Raw genomic sequence first — 21,477 nt, 5'->3', positions numbered from 1 at the left:
AGTCTGGCAGGCGTAATACAGGCTAGCAGCCCATACACAAAATAAATGTATTTGAAATATATTTTCTGAATATATTTTTTGGAATATATGCAAATATTTGAAATTGGCCCAATAAATATATTTTAGTTAAATATATGTAAATATATTTAGAAATTTAAAAAGTCAACATTTTCACAAACAAACAACACATTTTCAATTTATTTTTTAGATAGACCACTTCAGCCATGGATGTGGGCATGGGAGAGCAGTGCTCTACTTCACCCATTCACATTTTTCCTACTGGTCAGGGATCGAACCGGCAACCCCTAACCAGTAGGCCATGGCTGCCCCTTTACTGACTTTATTGGCCAAAAATGACAATTTTATGTAGGAAACAACACACAGAATGCAGAGTTTTTTTCCCCCTATTTTTACAGAATTGAATACAGATATTTAATAGTGTGTGTATGCAGTGTTAGACACTGAGTTCTATCTATTGTTTAAGTGCACTTCACTGTTGGAGTATCATTGTTATACTTGCATCATAAATATTGTGCATATTTTCAATATTTAAATGACTTCAAAATATGTCAATAAAACAACAATAAATCTAATAATTGCACTTAGTGTTAGGTGCGTGCCACCTAATATGGCCTAATAGTCCTAGGAAAGCAACTATCTGTCATTTTACATTGCAGTCATTTAAATGTAATTACAGTATTTATTATAGCTGTGTGTCATAATACAGTAGTGAAATATGGTAGCCTACTGTTGTGTATTGGGGAAAAGGTAGAGGAATTACTATGATCAAAATACATTTTCGACCCTTCTTTAGCAAGCTAAACATTTTATGACCATATATTTTGTCATATATTTTACATTACATGTTATGAATGTAAATATATTTCACACTTAACATCATATGTTTGTTATATTTCAGAATATATTTCAAAATGATAAATATAAGTGGACAACGTCAATGTATTTGGAATATATGCCACATATTATTTTGACACTTTAAAATACATTTACATATATTTCTTTTGTGTATGGGAGAAGACAGTGAAAATGAAACCAAACCGAATATAACTGTACAGAATGACTGATTTATCCAACATTTTTGTTAATGATTAGTGAAAGTGGTGAGGCTGACGGTTGATAAAGCATTTGAGCATTTGGGCACACATTCAAGCCTTTTCAGTATTTCCCTACATAGGGAAAATAGCCCTGATAGAAATGCATTTAATCCAATAAAGGCAGTGTAATAATCTCAAGAGACCTATAGAAATGCTGGCCACTGATAGTTTTCAAATATATAAATTAAAGAGCATAAATATCATTCCGTGGGCAGGAGTCAGGCGATTGACACCGTGGGCAGGAGTCAGGCGATTGAAACAAAGTAGTTCAATGCTCAAGTTCTTTGAATGAAAAGTTTTTCTTTTACATATTTGAGTTGCTCCTACATACATGTATAGGTTAAAGTCACAGAGAGACCAACAGCGACGGTTTGCCAAGGCAACATCAGCACAGACGGGCGTCTGTTTGTCAGCCGTCTCAGTCAGGGGTGTTTGAACTTCGTCTGACACTTTTTGCTCCTGTGCTTTCTCACTCTATCTCGCTCTTTTCTCTTCTCCGTTAACGGAAGGCTAATTAAAGGGGACCTGACATTGCGCTCTGTTGGCTGGAACATCAATCAATCAATGTCTGAAGCCCCGGCCCCTACTGACTCTCTCAACCTGCTGCACAAGCTCACAGCTCTTTAAAGGTTAATTATATTCATTAGAGAAAGAAGGAACGGGCGAGAGGAAGATAGAGAGGAAGTCACCCTGAATATATGCTGCTTTATTCTTCACCAAACTCTGCAAGGTTAAATTCAGAGCCACAGCACCATCTGTCAGAATACGGGTGCGTCCAATTCGGTGATAGTGCCCAAGTGGACTTTTACAGGGTGTTTGGCCATTTAAAGTGAGATTCTAAGTTTTAGAGAACAAGAGGACATCAGGGATCAGGCCCGGCTCCAGATATGAGATGAAAGGTGGGCCAAGTGATGTTCCAGGTGGGCCGGGTGTTTTTTTTTTTATATATATATATTTTGCAACTATTTAGTAACTCTATATAGAGATAAAAATGTTTAACAGGTTTATTTTTACATTCTCTCTTTTTTGCATTTGTAATATTATTATTATTTTTTACCCCTTAACAGATCCTGTATCAATTAAGTAACTTTAGATTTGATAAAAAGGGACAGGTCTTTTAAAATAACTATTTACATCACTATACCATTTACAACATCAGCTTTTTGCTCATTTTAGAAAACTGTTACAAACTAAAAATGTAAATTTTATCTGAAATGCAGTTTTTCTTAAGAATTATTTATTATTATTATTTTTGGCCATTGTTATTTTTTACATTTTTATTTTTACATTCTTATGTATATTTAGAATCTTTTTTAATTTTTTATTTACCACAATAAATCTGTGCATGTTGTGTTTTATTAGGCTACAGAGTGTGGTAACTCTTGATTACAAGTCATCATGAAGATTCAAACTTCGCAGGGAGTTTGATTGATAGGCGATCTGACCAATCATAATCCGCCATCTGCGTCCGACAAAGCAGTCATGAGAATTAGTAGATTAACGTTGGAGGATTTGAACTTGAATAACGCGTTGTGTACTGACGTCTTTCCACGGTTAAAACAACATTCCTTCTGATGTTCATTTATGTTTATTTGATGCTATAAATTAACTAGAAGGAAGTGATGATCGGTTCACCAGCAGCTTTAACTGAGACTCTACAGCGATCTGTCAGACACATTAAAGAGCCACAAAACGGTATTTATTTTTAAAATTGCGTTAAAAAATGACCAAATTTGAAAGTTGAGACTTTGTTTCATATTAAAAGTAACCTGGCCTGTCCTGTCTGTCAGCGCGTTGTCAGTGTCCTCTCTCCTCCGCGATGTATGTTTCACTGCATAAGAACATGGTGTGTGGCGTGAGAGCAGCGATTGAATATTGAAGATTGAACAATTTTGTGATTGGCTGTTATGTGGTGTGGGGCCAAGGTGGGCCAAGCTTCTGATTGGGTGGGCCAGGCCCACCTTGGCCACCCCGTGGAGCCGGGCCTGTCAGGGATCATAACTTACAGGGAGTGCAGAGAGAAATGTACCCACAAGTAATTGCACACTCAGTACATCATGACGTTTGGATTAAATAAATCCTCAATCTAGGTTTTTATTAATTCATCTCTGATTTCTGCACTGTTCTTAACAGGTATGAGGTTTTAAGTATGAATTATTATATTATATTATATTATATTATATTATATTATATTATATTATATTATATTATATTATATTATATTATAAATATATTATATTATATTATATTATATTATATTATATTATATTATATTATATTATATTATATTATATTGATCAAAAATGATGGTAAAGACTAAAGTTGGTAATGTTACAAAAGATTTCTATTTCAAAAGAAAGTTGTTCTTCAAACTTCTCAAACTCATCAAAGAATCTTGAAACAAACTTATTTAAAAAAAAAAAAAAAAAAATTATCACGATATTATATTTGATCAAATAAATGCAGCCTTGGTGAGCATGAGAAACTTATTTCAAAAACATTAAAAAATTCCAAACTTTTGAACGGTAGTGTGTAAATACTTATGTGTTTGAAAGGATGAAATTAACTTTTTCACTCACCGGCCAATTTGGCTACTAAATTTTTAAGTTACCGGCCATTCAGAACATCTACTAGCCAAATAAGAAAATAAATTAACCAGATTAACTACCTCACAGCTTATGTATATATATTATTAAATTTGGATTTCATAAATATATTGAATTACATTGAATAATTTCTTATTCAAAAAAAAAAAAAAAGAATTCCTGTCATCCAACCATCTCCTCCCTTCCTCTTTCATCCTCACCCTTTTCACCCAAAATGTGTTTTAGGTGGACAGATCAATACAGTACAATAAACATAATATATATATATATATATTCTGTTAACCAAATACTTTTTAATCTTCGCTATTGCTTCAATGCAATGAACTAGTGTGCCATTATTTGTTGCATAGTGACGTGCATGTTCTAAATCTGCACAGATTTGGCTTACATGAACTTCCCCAGTAAAGTGAGTAAACATAATAAGTAACACGCCAAATTGGCTAGTGATATAACAGTGTTACCTGTATAAACCTATATAATATTTGTGAGCAATGACTAGAACCCTGTTAATCAGATCACAGCCTTCTCTCTTTATCTAGTAGAGTTTAGCTCATGTAGCGTGTGCAGCCTGCAGGGGTGAAGGCAGCCCAAATGTTTCGGGGCATGTGTGAAGCTTTGTATCACACTAAAAAGCTATACCCCCCACCAGGCCCCCAAACTTCCTAATTAGTTCATTAGCGCTAATATACTTCACACAAGAAGCAATTTACCATGCCTGGCAGGATCTGCAACCCGCTAACCTCATCGCTAATATCATTTGATATTTCATTATAGTCTGTTAATAACAGCTCTCTTCAACTCTTGCATTCTAACAAGACACCCGTCATTCAAGCCCTATCACTCTATCCACTCTCACTTTCGAAACTCCAGCCGTATTCCTCCACACCCACACTATCTTTCGTCTCTCACAGTTAGCGGTAGGTTAAACTACAGGTCTGGAGTCAGTGTGGTACCAGATAATAGGCACTAACAGCTCTTCTATTCTCGTGAACTGTAGTCTGCTCTGAGAGTTTATATAGTGCTCGTTTTTGATAGTGAGTCAATTATGTGACGGCCATTTTTGTGTCGGGATCTATTGATTTATTCAAAAGTTTATTTCGTAAAAAAAAATATCATTCATTTTGAAAGTTACTTGAATATAAAAAAAAATTGTGATTACCATATTTTTAGCTTCTGAATTAAAATGAATTTGCTGTGTTTTGAAAGGCATTCGGTACAAATTTAAGGGTGAAGAAAAAAGTGTCATGAAAAGGCTAAAAATGTATTGTTTCATAAGAAAATCATCAGTGAAGCAGTGTTTTAGTATTGATAATATTTATAATGGTAAAACCCCAAAATATTTGGGTCACAATATAAAAAAATAAAAATAAATATTTGTAAAATATTTGAACAATTATTTTATTTGTTTGATTTTGTGTAAAGAGTGTAAAATCATTTTAATAATAATAATATATAATTTCAAAATAGTTACAAGTATATTTTTTGTATTCACTGTAGGGATATTACATATAATGTTGTGTTATGTTATATGTTATGTTATGTTATGTTATGTTATGTTATGTTATGTTATGTTATGTTATGTTATGTTATGTTATGTTTAATTTGATCAAAAGACAGTTTGGCTCTTTAAAGATGTCAAGACAGGACTTTTATTCTTGTAAATTCTGCAAATTCTCCCATTCATTGCTATATTTGGTCTGTCTCCTCCCCCTCTGGTGTTACATTGGTTGTGTTCCTTCAATCGGAGTGTATTATGGGTACAAATAGTTTCTCAATGGAAATTAAATAGTTTACTTCAAAATGTAAGCAGCTGACACAATGGCACATTGTAAATAAGAAGCTACTTCAGACAGCTGCAGTTTGAGTGACAGATAATGTTGACGCCTTGACTGAAAAAACACACAACTGACCTTCTAACAGCACCTGGCTAGTCAATCACTGTCCACTTGTTGTCTTCCTGTTTGCATGTGTTTCTGTGTCCATCTCTCTATCATCCTCATTTCTTTGTTTGTTGTCTTTTTCTTTTTTCTTATTTTTGGCATTATGTTCTCTCTCTGCCTCTGTCTCTCAGTCTCATTCTCTGCGTCTGTACAGATCTCTTTACTGTCTCTACTCCATTGTTTGTATTGATTGCCATCTGAGGTCAATGGCTTTTTAAAGCATCTAGATCGAAACGCAGAGTGTTTTCCTCATCTCCCTCTCCCTCTCCTTCTCGCATTCCTTTCGCTCTACCCCACTCATTTCTGTGCAGTTTCATTCTTTTATCTCCCTCCATCATTGATCCGGGAGGTCGGAGAGCATTCCGGTCCAGTAATGTGTGGCCCATGGGCCTTCAGGTCATTTTAATTTGAGATCAGGTCAGTCGGGCTGAAAGAAAATGTGGTCTATCTGAATTAAAATGTCTGGAAGATGATCCGATTTCATCCACTTCACAATAAAAGGTGAATTAAAGTAATGAAGTTTTAGTTGGTGTATACAGAAGAGAAAAGAAATCTGCTCATCTCAACTGCAGCTGCTCGGCTGGAAGTGTGAGATTTAAAGTTTGCCATCTTTGTTTCACAGCAGAACTTTTTGAGCCACTTACTATAGAAATATCAAAAGATTGGGGTCCGTTCATTTTTTAAAACACACACACACACACACACACACACACACACACACACACACACACACACACACACACACGCACATATATATTCCTGTGATGGCAGCACGTCATTACTCCAGACTTCAGTGTCACATGATCCTTCAGAAATCATTCTAATATGCTGATTTGCTGCTCAAGAAACATTATTTTGTGATTATGATTATGATTATGATTATGATTATTATGGTAAATGGTCTCTTCCATGTGGTTGCATGCTTGCTAAATAAAACATAACCTTTTTTACGCATTGGCTTAAAAGCCTTAAAGTACTTGAACCCCGATAATTGCTGCTTGCAGCTATATTTATTATTATTATTATTATAAAAATTTAAAACTTTTGTGCTGCTTAATATTTTTGTGGAAACTATGATACATGTTTCAGGATTCTTTGATAAATAGATAGTTAATAGGAACAGTATTTATTTGAAATATACATACTTTGCATAATGTAATTTTTATTATGACTTACTAAATGAGTGTTCATTTCTTTAAAAAATAAATAAATACATAAATAAAAAACAACCTAAACTATTTAACGGTAGTATATGTTGCTTGCAAAATAATTGTTTAATATTTTACTTTTATTTTTTAATAGTTTTGTTTCGTTACCAAAGCAATGAAAGCATATAACAGGTCAACGTATAAAACTTATCTGTACAGCATCAAGTAATTTTGTATGTATCCTTTTTGAAAGCTAAGCACTAAAGGATGAAACATAATTAAACCCATTTAGAATATATTTTATGTTCAATAGCCATGCAATTCTTGACCAAATGTAAATACGAATATTTTGGGTTTGCATCAAAATATAACAAAATTTATAACAAGATTTTTACTGCCAGGCTCAAAAAGCACCATTAAAGTGTCATAAAAGTCCATAATGACTTGTGCGCTATACTGCAAGTCTTCTGAAGAGATATGATCCTTTATACTTTAAAATGGCAGATATTCATTCCTCTGATCTTTATCAGTCAAATATGAGGAACTTTGTTTCATCTCATGGCTGTTAATTCATTTGCTGTGGGATTCAGTCTTTTATAAAATGAACAACAGAAGCAAGTAATTAACAGTTCTGTGGTCTCGGTTGGTTTTCTCTGCCATACCGGCTATAATGAAAGTAACAAGGGACTCGTGCAAAGGAACATAAAACTGTTGGGACATGGTCTAATCATGTGCTATTTACTCACTCATAGGCCTCACTAAAACCCGGGGCAGCTTGTTTTACTTCCACATAGTCATTGTGTATGTTAGAGCGCCACCTACTGAGGGGAAGATGGTAATGTGAGGAAATTTACATTCTGCACTGAAAAAGAAGAATCCAAGGTCATCACAATGAGATGGGAATAAGGAAAAAAATATTGTATAGCTGTATTTATATTCTCTCAGGAGTTCCTCCATAAAAGATAAGGAGCATACGTGGAAATGAAAAGGAAACGCTCTCTGCCGTGCTTGTGCGAGCCTGACTGTTTTGACAAATTACAGAGATGTTCTGTTTGCGAAGGACGGCGGTGTCAGAATGAATGAGAGCCATTTGTACATATAAAATATACATAAGCTTATGAATGACAGTTTGGCATTACATTATGCTTTATTGTGGTTTTGGAAAGTAAATTCTCTATGTTTTATCTCTCACAGGTATTTGATACCGTCTCTGGACAGATCGCACGCTGGCTTCTATCGGTGTATTGTGAGGAACAGAGTCGGAGCGTTGTTACAGAGGAGAACCGAAGTACAAGTGGCATGTGAGTAACATAGTAATATATGGTCAAATTGTGCCCTAGTGTGTGTCTGTGGCCTGTTAAACCCTACAACATGGGGACAAAATATCCCCACAAAGAGGAAATGTTTTGGTCCCCATGAGGAAAACTGCTTATAAATCATACTAAGTGATGTTTTTTTTAAATGTAAAAATGCAGAAAGTTTTCTGTGATGGGTAGGTTTAGGGGTAGGGTTAGTGTAAGGGGATAGAATATACAGTTTGTACAGTATAAAAATCATTATGTCTACATGAAAACTCAACGTGTGTGTGTGCGTGTGTCTCAGGAAACGGCAGCTGTTGGTGAGGTGACGTACCTGTGTTTCATTAAAAGCTCCTATCAAATGCCACAGCTGGTCCACTTTAACTTCATCATTAGATTGATGCGGTTGTGCGGACCAATCGCTTCGCTCTCTCAGAATTTAATTCATTCCTCCGTTTTATAATCTGTTTAGCGTGAGGAACAGCTGCTGCGCTTGAACCGAGTGGCAAGTCTCTGGTGTTTCAAGGCAGATTCAAGGTTCACTGCCTACTGTCCGGTCATTATTGAAGTTCTTTCTCAAAGTATGTGAATGAAGAAACTCTGTATAATCACTCAACTCCTCGCTCGCTACGTGTTCAATATAAGCAAAATTTGCGCAAGATTCACTGTAAATTCTTTCAATATGTTTGTTTTTAAATATCACAAATATCTCAGCACACAAAAACACTTGAAGAAAAGTTGTGCTTTATTAAAAAAACTAACATTAGCCTGTTATTGTGTGATTATAATGATTACAGATAAAAAAGCTCAAATACTCTCTATTTAAATTAACATTTCAGTTCAAACAAGAATCCTTAATTAATAAGGATTATTTCAAATAAATGTGGTTCTTTTGAACTTTATATTCATCAACGAATATGTTTTCAACATTAATAATAATTATAATAATAATAATAAATGTTTCTTGATCACCAAATCAGTATATTAGAATGATTTCTGATGCTTTTTACTATATTTGTTGATCAAATAAATGCAGCTTTGGAAGACTTCATTTAAAAACATCTTTATACCGCCCTCCAGACTTTAGTTTGCACAAAATTGTATTATTTTATTATTGACCCAATCACCTTCATATTGGAACTAACACATCTGCGAATATGTAAAAATCTTAAAATGGCCGACTGTTGTCGAATTAATCAGCCTGGCTGATGTATCGGTCCATTGCTTCTTATTATCTCCTTTCATTTCAGGATATGTGGAGGTGCTTCACTTCTGGTCAAGATGGAAGTACTTAGACCTTATTTGCTTTTCTCATTTCCCTTTCAAGCACCTGTGCAATAATTGACATCCAATTACCTTTCGTTTCGTTTGAAGGATGAAGTGAGAGCAATCAAATACAAGAGTCAATACACAGGAAATGACATTGTGATATCAAAGGCAGGACATTGCCATTCTGGATATTGTATAATTTTTTAAGTGGTTTTCCTTAATTAGCTTTTTGATGAATAATGCTCTTGATATTAAAGACGCTGCCTTTGATTTTTAAATCTCTTCCACACAGTGTAGCTCGAAATTGTGTCAGTTTCTAACTTTCTTTGCTAACAAAAGGAATAGTTCACCCAAAAGTGAAAGTTTTGTCATTTATTCACCCTCATGTGATTTCGACCCCATATTACTTTCTTTCAACCTCTCACATCCTGCCTTAGACCTCCGATATTACAGGGTTGAAATGACGAGAGTAATAATGTGAGTAAATGATGAGAAAACGTTCAGTAAAGACCTTTATACTGTTTCAAAATATTTCTATTTCACATAAATGCAGTTCTATTCATCAATGAATCAGCAAACACATTTTCAACATTAATAATAAGACATTTTTCTTGAGCGCCAAATCAGCATATTAGAATAATTTCTGAAGGATCATGTGACACTGAAGACTGGAGTAATGATGCTGAAAATTCAGCTTTGCCATCAGGTATAATAATATTTTATAATATTACTGTTTTTACTGTGTTTTTGATCAAATAAATGCAGGTTCGATGAGAATAAGAGACTTTAATAAAAAAATGTAAAAAAGTTTACAGACCCTAGACTTTTGAACATTTTGGTTTGCTTTTAAAACACACGGTTTCACTTTATTTTGATGGTCCCTTTAACACATTCTGTTGACTATAAGTAAAGTTGCACCTATATGTCTACTAACTCTCATTAGAGTGTTAGTAGAGTATTATTAGACTGGCAGTAGGGTTAGGGTTATAATAAGTTGACATGTAGTTGCAAAGTTACTTATAGTCAACAGAATGTTCAAAAGGGACCATCAAAATAAAGTGTTACCAAACACACATGTTGAGAGTAAAAGTTGCTCTACAAACCTTCTTTTCCAGTGATTGTTATTGCCGTGTGCAGTATTGTAAAGATTTTACCAAAGATTGTCCAGAACTAATAAATCTATTTATTTACAGGAAGCTTAGTTATCTACTCGTGTCCATGTTAAAGCAACAAGGACGTTAATGCTGCTGAATCAGATAGGGGTGTAAAAAAGAATGACTGCTGATTTAACGCATGGTGAGTGTCCGTTCGGATGAGTCAGTTCTGGTCACTGTCATGGCCGATAGCTAGTTGGAACATATCATCCCCAATCCGACGGCATCCACGACGATGTCTGGCGCCGTGTCAGAGCACGCCTGTCAAACGCTGCCCAGCTGAAGCAGATGGTGAAAGACACTAGAAAACCCAGAAAAATTCAGCAGTGTGTCTGTCTCTGGCAAAACGACAAACGTTAATAACACTGCAACTGTTTTTATCCACTGATGTAGGCACTTGTACCAGAAATTAAAGTCCTGTTTGTATTTGTAGTGGTGTTATGAGTCAGTGTGTACACAGATGTTATGTGCTAAATGCTAACATATGCAAATTATAAGTTTAACACATTTGCTAACTCTTTTGTTTTGTTTTTGTCTGCAGATATGGGAAGTTTTGAGGATGGGGAACGAGCCCAAGCCGTATCCCAAGGAGAAGGAGCCGTTATACCGGCGCCTCGCATTCGCTGTTTTCCTCAACCACAGGTTACCTGGTTCAGAGACGGACGCAAAATCCCTCCCAGCAGTCGAATGTGAGTTTCTCAATCTGTTGGGTTCCTTTTTTCCTATTCCATCTTTATCTTTTTCCTTTCCGCAAGCAGTTTGATTGTACATGATTGTTTTTGAGGAATCTTTGTAGCTGTACATCTAGTCTGGAGATACGCACACTGTTATATTGCCTCCAGGTGTGTTTCTGAATGTGTGTATGAGCTTGTGGAGGTGTTTGTTTGTCATCATATAGTATACGCATTTATTGACTTGCTAGCATGAGTTCTCTCAGAAACCTCTATGAGTTATGAGGAGACAAAGGCTGAACATCTTTCTGCAGTCCTGTTTTTGTATCTATCTATCTATCTATCTATCGATCGATCGATCGATCGATCGATCTATCTATCTATCTGAAGGCCCTTATATACTCACAACAAAGTTTTTCGTTCTTCGTTTAAGGGTAAAAAGAAGTTTGAAATACCTTTGCAGTGATATACTGTTAAAGTGATCTTTAGATGAACATGTAGTTACAGTATGTGCTCCACAATTTCCTCTCAAAAACTAAATAAACAACAAAAAAATGACAATGGTGAGAAAACAGCAGTTAATAAAGCATCTGATCATAGTGATATAGATGTTTGCACAAGCTAATTCGGCCCTCCAGTCAAGTAGCTAATTCGGCCCTCCGGCCCTCCAGCCCTCCAGTCACCTCATGTTTATTAATATAGATTGCTTTAAACTAAACAGATTTGCCGTATTAAAAATAAAAAAAATTAAATAAGAAGTTTCAGTATTGCTTTCAATTAGAATTACATTTCGATTTCTACTATAAAGCGGCTCTCCAGTGTGTTCGTGTGTTTCACTCGCGGACGTCTGACCTCGATGGACTCAAAAGAGGAAATGAACCGGAGAAGATTTCCATGTCAAAGAAGGCGGAGCCTCAGATCCACACCTACCTATAACATAATCACCATGGACCAATGGGAGTTCAAAGGTGTTTACCAGCCAGAGAGAACTTTTCCGGAAAGTTTGCTTTGGCAAGCTGTTTCAAACTCCCAAAACGAACTCCAAACGAACATCAGTTTGGCCTGATTTTGTTCGAAATGACGTCCCATCAGAACGTTCTTCTAATTTCCTTGAATTATATCTGGCCACTATTTCAATCTGGCATTGCAAAGACTCTTAATGATGTGTCCAAGTATGCATATGAATGTCTGTTTCTAGCTCTGAGCCAAGGTTACCTCGTGCAAATGAGTGGAGCTGATAACATTTATTCCAGGAAAATCATTTAATTGAATTTTAATCAGGCCATTGGCACCTCCGTCGCAGTTTCAAAGACTGTGTGAAAAATGGAAATAAGCGTAACATTGACCGAGACGCCCATGGAGGACTGCTAGTCTGTCTGAGAGCGTTTCTGACTCCGTCTGCTCTAGATTGGTGAATTCTAAACTCTCGCTCTTTATTTTCGTCAGATTGTACTCATTTTGGTGGCCCTCGCTCTGGTGAAAACTAGCTGTGCGGCCCAAGGTTCATGAAATGGAGAGTTTTCAGAAGCACAAAGCTTTCTCCCTCACCTCTCATCCACTCTCTGTCTCTTTTCCCTCTAATCATGCAATCACACAGCCCAGAAAAGAGCAGGATAATCAATGCCTGAGAGAGAGAGAGACGTGTTTCTCCATTTTCACTCACAACCCTGCCTCCCTTCAGCCACTTTCAAATTCTAGCACACAGGAGCACCGCTGTGGATGATAAAATGACATTTTCCAGCACTTTGCTTTTCAGTCGCCTACAGTGCTAATTTGTGTTAACCGTGCTGTTGACATTTTGCCAAATTATGTTAAGTTTATTTTACATGAAAAGTATGAATTATAGAATAGCATTCTTGTTTTAAAAGACAACATGACAGTATTTGCATTCAATATGCACACTTATTAAATCAGGGGAGGGTGAAATATATTTTATTTAAGACTATTATTTTATTACAGCACATGCATTGCAACACTACTGTATATAGATAGACATTTTGGTTATGGTTTATTCGAAACTTCTAACCTTAAGTATTAAACATCTGTAATTAATTTGGCCTGAATCACTTAAAATGATAGTTCACCCCAAAAAAAGAACATTTTGTCATCATTTACTCGCACTCATGTTGTCCCAAATGTCTCTGTATGACTGACTGTAAATGTGGTTAGTAATAATTACATTGTTTTTGAACATGCACTAAACCAATGTTTATATGGAGACTCAATTTACTAAAAATGATTTGATGCAGCTGATAGCATAGTGTTTATTTTCTAAAGTCAGGTCTGGAAATAAATCAGGTAACAGCAGACACTGCATACAAATTTGTGCTTAATGTAATTTGCACACCGAAATTCCCTATTTTGCAGGGCGTTTCAGTGCTAAAGTAGGTATGAAAGACTTCCACAATCTAGCATACTATAGGGACTTTACTGCATCACTCCATCAATGCAGTCCAGGCAATGTGCCTCTGGATGTATGCCCAATTAAAATGCTTTTCTACATCATTTGATCATCATTAAGTGAATTACTGCTGCCATAATCAATACAATATGTAAACAAACCATTTCTCTTAAATTAAATTCCACTTAGTGTTTTTTTGTGGACAGTAAGTGTAATGTAATTTGCCCCAGGCATTTATAATCTGACTTAAGAAACACTTTTTTTTCCATATTGCTTTTTTGTAATGTTTGTATAGATGTCTGTGATGCAGTAAGGTGGTTTTAATGAATGCACGAGAGCTGAAAACAGTTATAGGAACTCAAAAAGCCTTTAACTCACTCATAATGCTTCACCTTGTGTGTCTGTGTGCGCAGCCACTGATGCCTGACCAACATTTGCCCATTAAGCAAATTATTATTTTTCTTTTCTCATGTTGGGCAAGAAGAAAATGAACAGATATCGTTGTAAATTGAGCTGTAGATAGGTAAAGCTTGTCCAGCAGAAGTAGCATCTTTCTCTCTCCACGTTCCCCTCTGACTCCAGTTTCCCCTTGATGAGATGATTTGGTGCTGAGATGCTGCACTGGGACAGTGTGTTCTCCACCCCGCTCCACAACTGCTTCTGTTGTGCTGCTCTCAGAGAAGCTTGATGCCATTGACAACTCAGACTGTGAACATGTTTAGCCTTTTCTATAGTGGTATATTTATATTTATATTTTCCGTCCGTCAGTTTGTTCATCTATCTATCCGTTCATTTGTTTATTTGTGAAGTAATTCATTTGATCATTATTCCATACATACATCCATCCATCCATCCATCCATCCATCCATCCATCCATCCATCATCCTGTTTTTTTTTCTTTCTTTTTTTTTCTTTTGTTTGTTTGTTTGTATGTATGGTCATTTACTTGATTGTTCTGTCTGTCTGTCTGTCTATCTATCTATCTATCTATCTATCTATCTATCTGTCTGTCTGTCTGTCTGTCTGTCTATCTATCATCTATTTATCTATCTATCCGTCTGTCTGTCCGTCATTGTATCCTTCCATCCATCCATTCATCGTCCTGTTTTTTTTTCGTTTGTATGGTCATTCATTTGATCGTTCTATCTATCTATCTATCTATCTATCTATCTATCTATCTATCTATCTATCTATCTATCTATCTATCTATCTATCTATCTATCTATATATCTATCTATCTGTCTGTCTGTCTGTCTGTCTGCGTTTGTATCATTCCATCCATCCATCGTCCTGTTTTTTTCCCGTTTGTTTGTTTGTTTGTATGGTCATTCATTTGATTGTTCTATCTATCTATCTATCTATCTATCTATCTATCTATCTATCTATCTATCTATCTATCTATCTATCTATCTATCTATCTATCTATCTATCTATCTATCTATCTATCTATCTATCTATCTATCCGTCTGTCTGTCTGTCTGTCTGTCTGCGTTTGTATCATTGTATCCATCCATCCATCCATCCATCCATCTGTCTGTATGTCTGTGTTGTTGTCTCATAACATCCATCCATCCATCCGTCTGTCTATCTATTGTTCTGTCGTATTGTGATTCTCAGAATAAATCCACAAAGAGACACATCTGATGCCTCCCTTACCATCAGTCGGTGTGTCCTACAGCAGTCTTCCGTGTCAGAGACGACACCCTCCCTTCATTACCTTCCTGCCTACAGGGAGCGGGAGAGCGGCTTGAAAGCACTCATTTAACCGCAATAGCCATTAGTCTTTCATTATTGAATAGGAATGCAATTGAAATGCCCTTTTCCACTGGCTGCATTTGATTTGTTGTGTTATTTGGGAGGCCTAATGTTGTGTATAATCAGAACCTCGGCTGGTAAACACATTCCAGGAGCTGCTCCACTCCAAACAAGAGTTTAAGGAAAGGTGCTCTTCTGTTTTTCTATTTAGTTTTCGTCCCTTGTGTTCCGACCTATTCCAATAAAGAATTTGATTTAGACAATGCCAATAATCCTCAGCGTTTGGATGACTGTTACTCATTTGATCCTCTCCTCTTCAAGTTTCTCTTTTCTAAAACATTGCTTCTAACAGGATACCCTTAAATGGGTGGTAGTTGAGGTTTCAGGCAGCTCTTGTGACACACGTTGGCACAAACCAATCCCTCTATATTGACACACTGTAAAAAAAGAAAAGTTAAAATTATAAGGCAACTTGCTGCACAGTTCCCCTTCGAGGGAACTCGCACTGCGTCGTCGTCGTGACGACACTATGGGAACGCCCTCAGCGTAACGCATCTGAAGCATGAATGAAATCTGTCCAATCCTGATTGGTGCTGCGTCATGACGTAGTAGATGACGGCATAACCGGAAGATACAAAGGGACGCCGGCACAAACACACGTTAGCTTTTTGCTCTTCAGCAAAGCGCTCTGTGTGAAACTGTTTGTCCTATTTGGTGTTGTTTGTCCTATAAGAATTGTCCCAAATAACGTCTGCATTGCAATATAGAATCTAGTGGCTCGGATCTCGCGTTTGCCGAGGCAGCGCGTAGATTACGGGTCTACTCTGCAATAAAGATTCTGTGACTGATCTCGCGTTTGCCGAGGCAGCGCGTAGATTATGTCTGCATTGCAATACAGAATCTATAGCTCGGGTCTCGCGCTTGCCGAGGCAGCGCGTAGATTACGGGGCTATTCTGCATTAAAGATTCTGTGTGGGTGCGAGGCATGCACAGTCAGCTCCTGAGGGTGCTGGCTGTGTGTTCATTGAGAAATATCTTGACGCACACAGCCGTGCGTTCCGGGTGTTTCAGCCTCGCGCCCGTTGGCTTTCTTCTCGAGAGATGAAAGCCAAATATATTGTGAACGACTCGAATCTCGCATTTGCCGAGGCAGCGCGTAGATTACGAGTCTGCTATAAAAGGGACACACACGATCTGTGAAATAATACTGTTTGGGTGCGAGGCATTCACAGTCAGCTCCTGAGGGGGCTGGCAGTGTTCATTGAGAAATATCTCGGCGCGCGTGCATAGAAAAAAGCCGTGCGCTGTCGGATGTTTCAACCTCGCAATTGTTGACTTTCTTCTCGAGGGATGAAAGCCGATATATTGTGACCGACGGCTCGAATCTCGCGTTGCCGAGGCAGCACGTAGATTACGAAACCGTTTAAATAAATATTAAACTAAACAAACAGTATTGTCTGGTGATTATGGCTGCATTTAATTCTTAATGGAATTAAAATGATGGAATATTATCTGACTTTGAGAAGTTATATATTTTAATTCAGCCTACCACCGTTTCACTTATCTAGTGTTTTTGGCTGCATTTAATTTTGAGGAATTAAAATGTTGAGCCTCGCACCGACAGGTGCAAAAAGAGTGTCGCCTCCCGCGCCCCTCCCGAGGGAGCCTGGCAAAGGAGACGGCGCTCTTGCGGCAAGCCTTCTGAGCCTAAGGTCGATCTGAGGACCGTCCTTTAGGCAAAGAAGGCTTCTGCCAGGTGGTCCTAGCTGTGGCCGGACCACTCAGAGCTGTCCCCCCCCGGGGTGGAGCGATCGAGGTCGCCTCCCCCCGGAGCTCTCAGGAAATCAGTGCTGTGTTCCCGCCGTCCAGTACGCTTCGGGCCACACTGATTTCCCGCGCACGCACGCCGCTCCAGCCGCCTCTAGAAAGACCTGCGGCTGGGCAGCGAACGCGTCCGCACACCGAAAATCATTCTCGACTGCTCCCTGCCGGTCAGCCGCTTCAGGGGGTCGGGAATGAGGCTCGGTTGACACCCGAGGCCAGCCTTGAGAGGCTGGTTCCCTTAGTAGATTATCTCGGCGCATGGTCATGCTTCCGAATATATCTGTGTGGGCCCTGCGTACTGTAGAGCTGGGTTACAGACTGCAGTTCAGCTCCCCTCCCCCGAAGTTCAACGGGGTGGTCTGGACTGTGGTCGGCTCAGAGCAGGTTCGGGTTATGGAACAGGAAGTTCAATCCCTGTTGGTCAAGGAGGTCATAGAACATGTTCCTCTGCCAGACAGGGAGTCCGGGTTCTACAGCCGGTACTTCATAGTTCCCAAGAAGGATGGGGGGTTGCGTCCAATAATAGATCTCAGGCACTTGAATCGTTCTCTGAGGAGATTCAGGTTCAAGATGCTCACAATTCCAGCCATCGTGAGTCAGATCCAGTTCGAGGACTGGTTCGTCACGATAGATCTGAAGGACGCATACTTCCATATTTCCATCCTTCCATGTCACAGGAAGTTCCTGAGGTTCGCTTTCGGGGGCGAAGCGTACCAATATCGGGTTCTTCCCTTTGGCCTAGCTCTTTCCCCTTGCACCTTCACCAAGTGCATGGATGCAGCGCTGGCTCCGCTGAGACTCCAGGGCATTCGTGTACTCAATTACATCGACGACTGGCTAATATTAGCCAAGTCGTACGATATGGCAGTTCGGCATCGAGATGTCGTTCTAGCCCATATCAGGTGCTTGGGGCTGAGACTCAACACAAAGAAAAGCGTGTTGACGCCCTCCCAGAGGACTATGTTCCTGGGAGTGGTATGGGACTCCACGACGATGCGGGCACAAATGTCTCCTGCACGGGTGGAATTCATACGGGCGATGGTCTCCAGAGTGAAGCTAGGCCACAACCTCACTGTGAAGCAGTTTCAGAGACTGCTGGGGCTCATGGCAGCAGCGTCCAACGTCATACCTTTGGCCTGCTACACATGAGACCCCTACAGTGGTGGTTGAGAGCCAAGGGGTTTTCCCCGAGGGGAAATCCGTTCCGTATGATCAGGGTAACGCGCAAATGCCTTCGTTCTCTCGTCATATGGAGGAAACCTTGGTTCCTGTCCCAGGGACCGGTGCTGGGAGCATCATGTTGCCGGAAAACCGTTTCAACAGATGCCTCCCTCACTTGGTTGGGGCGCGGTCATGGACGGCCGCTTTGCGAGAGGTCTGTGGGAGACCCGGCACTCTTCCTGGCACATCAACTGCCTGGAAATGCTGGCGGTCTACAAAGCTCTGAGGAGCTTTTTCCCAGACCTCCGCGGCCACCATGTCCTGATACGCTCGGACAACACTTCTGTAGTCGCGTATCTGAATCATCAGGGGGGTCTGAGGTCGCGCCCTCTATGCAGACTGGCACACCAGATCCTTCTGTGGTCCCAGGGGAAACTGTCGTCTCTCAGAGCGATGTACGTCCCCGGGGACCAAAATCAGGGAGCAGACGTCCTGTCGAGGCGGGGGCTGAGGCCCGGGGAGTGGCGACTCCACCCAGAGGTGGTGGAAGCCATGTGCGTGAGATTCGGCCCAGTGGAAGTGGATCTGTTCGCGTCTCAAGAGACGTCCCACTGTCCACTGTGGTTCTCTCTCAGGCATCCAGCTCCGCTGGGGCTGGACGCCATGATGCAGACGTGGCCAAGGCTGCGTCTGTACGTATTTCCCCCGATCGTTCTGCTCCCGGGAGTCTTGGAGCGAGTCCGCCGGGAGGGGATCAGCCTACTTTTAGTAGCACCCCGCTGGCCGACCCGAGTATGGTTCTCGGACATTGTAGCACTGCTGGACGGCCTTCCGTGGCAGGTCCCTCTGAGGAGAGATCTGCTGTCGCAGGCAGGGGGCACAATATTTCACCCCCGGCCAGAGCTGTGGAACCTCTGGGTCTGGCCCCTGAGGGGGCTCGGTACCTAGAGGCTGGCCTGTCAGCAGATGTTGTCGAGACCCTACTCAGCTCCAGGGCTCCTTCTACCAGGAGACTGTACAGCCTGAAGTGGAATGTGTTTTCCACTTGGTGTAGAGAGCGTGAGGTGGACCCAGTTAACTGCCCAGTGGCTTCAGTGCTGGAGTTCCTCCAAGATCGTTTCTCCGCCGGTCTTACCCCGTCCACACTTAAGGTGTATGTGGCTGCCATTGCGGCTTTCCACTCGCCTATAGGTGAGGGGCCTTTGGGGAAGCACCATCTGGTTGTACGTTTCCTCCGTGGGGCTCGGAGGATGAGGCCTGCGGCTCGCTCCAGAGTTCCAACCTGGGACCTGGCGGTGGTACTTGAAGGGTTGGCTGAGGCCCCCTTCGAGCCACTGGAGTCGGCTGAGGCAAAGAACCTGACCCTTAAGGTGGCCTTTCTCCTTGCTATCACCTCTCTGAGGAGAGTGGGGGATCTCCAGGCCTTGGCTATAATGCCAACTTGCCTGGAGTTTGCCCCTGGCGGAGTTAAGGCCATCTTACACCCTAGACCGGGCTATGTGCCCAAGGTGCCATTTAATGTGGCACGGTCAGTGGTTCTTCAGGCATTCCATCCTCCACCTCACGTGACGGCGGAAGAGGGGAGACTTCACCTGCTCTGCCCGGTCAGAGCCCTGAGAGTGTACCTTGAGAGGTCCTCTCAGTGGAGGAAGTCAGACCAGTTGTTGGTGTGCTTTGGTTCACCCAAGAAAGGGCTGCCTGCATCCAAGCAGACAATCAGTAATTGGATTGTTCAGGCTATAGCCATGGCTTATCAGGTGCGCAGTCTGCCTTCACCTATAGCTGTGAGGGCTAATTCTACCAGGAGCATGGCCTCCTCGGTAGCCCTCCTTTCTGGAGCCTCGCTTCAAGATATTTGCGAAGCGGCTGGGTGGGCCACTCCACACACCTTCATAAGATTTTATAGTCTGCAACTCCCTGTGACGCCTGGCGCCAGAGTGATCGCGTCCTAAGTGTGCCTGGTCTCCCAGCTTCACACTAGGGTGGCGTGCTTACGGTGTGGCATAGTGGGCATTGCGTTCCCATAGTGTCGTCACGACGACGACGCAGTGCGAGTTCCCTCGAAGGGGAACGTCTCGGGTTACGACTGTAACCCTTGTTCCCCGAGAAGGGAACGAGACACTGCGTCTCGTCGCCACACCTATCACGGGCAGAGCGCGTGCTTCATCGCAAAGGAGCTAACGTGTGTTTGTGCCGGCGTCCCTTTGTATCTTCCGGTTATGCCGTCATCTACTACGTCATGACGCAGCACCAATCAGGATTGGACAGATTTCATTCATGCTTCAGATGCGTTACGCTGAGGGCGTTCCCATAGTGTCGTCACGACGACGACGCAGTGTCTCGTTCCCTTCTCGGGGAACAAGGGTTACAGTCGTAACCCGAGACGATTTTTTGAGCTCTCAACTATAGAGATGTTTTGGTTGAGTCAACTCAAAAAATCTGTGCAGCAAGTTGCCTTATAATTTTAAGTTAAGTCAACTTTTCTTTTTTTACAGTACAGTAATTTCCAGTAATTATTATTGTATATATGTTATCTATCTATCTATCTATCTATCTATCTATCTATCTATCTATCTATCTATCTATCTATCTATCTATCTATCTATCTATCTATCTAAAGGCATTATTTCCAGGGCAAAGTTTGTATTAGTGATGACAGGACACAGGTGACAGCATGTCTATAGTATGCAGATTATAAAGAGATTATATTTATAACGCTGTATTATAGATTTGATAGCATAATTGTAGTGTGATTAAATATCTGCATCTGTGTTTATATGCATGTAATTTTCTTATTAAGGTCCATGTTTTGGTTCAAGCTTTAATCTGAAAAAAGGATGCTTACATGTTAGACTATTCCTGTATTTAATCATATTCTGAACAAATTTGCATTCTTTTCTATTCTGGGGATATAGGAAGTGCTTACTGAAAATTCATTTGAATAATTCTTACAGTAATTTAATAAACCGATTCCCTCCGACAATAGCACAGAGGAGCACAAAATGCAGGTCATGAGTCTCTTTACCCGCCTGCATATAGATGTATGTGCATTCCTAAAAATAATCTCTTTTCTCCCTCAAAAAATGCTTCACAACCCCTTAGTCATGCATCTACACGAAATGTGCAATTTAACCA

The 21,477-nt window shown here is 40.0% G+C and overlaps 2 protein-coding genes across 10 annotated transcripts in view; both read left to right on the top strand.

The window, feature by feature from the left end:
• sdk2b (sidekick cell adhesion molecule 2b) overlaps positions 1-21,477 on the top strand; it is a 300,705-nt gene that overhangs the window by 217,902 nt on the left and 61,326 nt on the right. For all 9 annotated transcript variants that reach the window (XM_082151846.1, XM_082151847.1, XM_082151845.1 and 6 more), the window contains exons 3-4: positions 8,004-8,110; positions 11,072-11,219. In XM_082151846.1, coding sequence (XP_082007972.1) covers positions 8,004-8,110; positions 11,072-11,219 — 255 coding nt within the window. The remainder of the gene's footprint in view (positions 1-8,003; positions 8,111-11,071; positions 11,220-21,477) is intronic.
• LOC309485641 (uncharacterized protein) lies at positions 17,156-20,294 on the top strand (the record flags this gene model as incomplete). Its single annotated transcript, XM_082152573.1, has 2 exons — positions 17,156-17,465; positions 17,644-20,294. The coding sequence occupies exon 2, from the start codon at positions 17,850-17,852 to the stop codon at positions 20,292-20,294; it is 2,445 nt and encodes an 814-aa protein (XP_082008699.1). The 5' UTR covers positions 17,156-17,465; positions 17,644-17,849.

Source organism: Leuciscus leuciscus (assembly GCF_965113295.1).
Source record: "Leuciscus leuciscus genome assembly, chromosome: 21".
In the NCBI taxonomy this organism is placed as follows: Eukaryota; Metazoa; Chordata; class Actinopteri; order Cypriniformes; family Leuciscidae; genus Leuciscus; species Leuciscus leuciscus.
The sequence above is the reverse complement of the archived record's forward strand: the minus strand, read 5'-3'. Positions and strand labels throughout refer to the sequence as shown.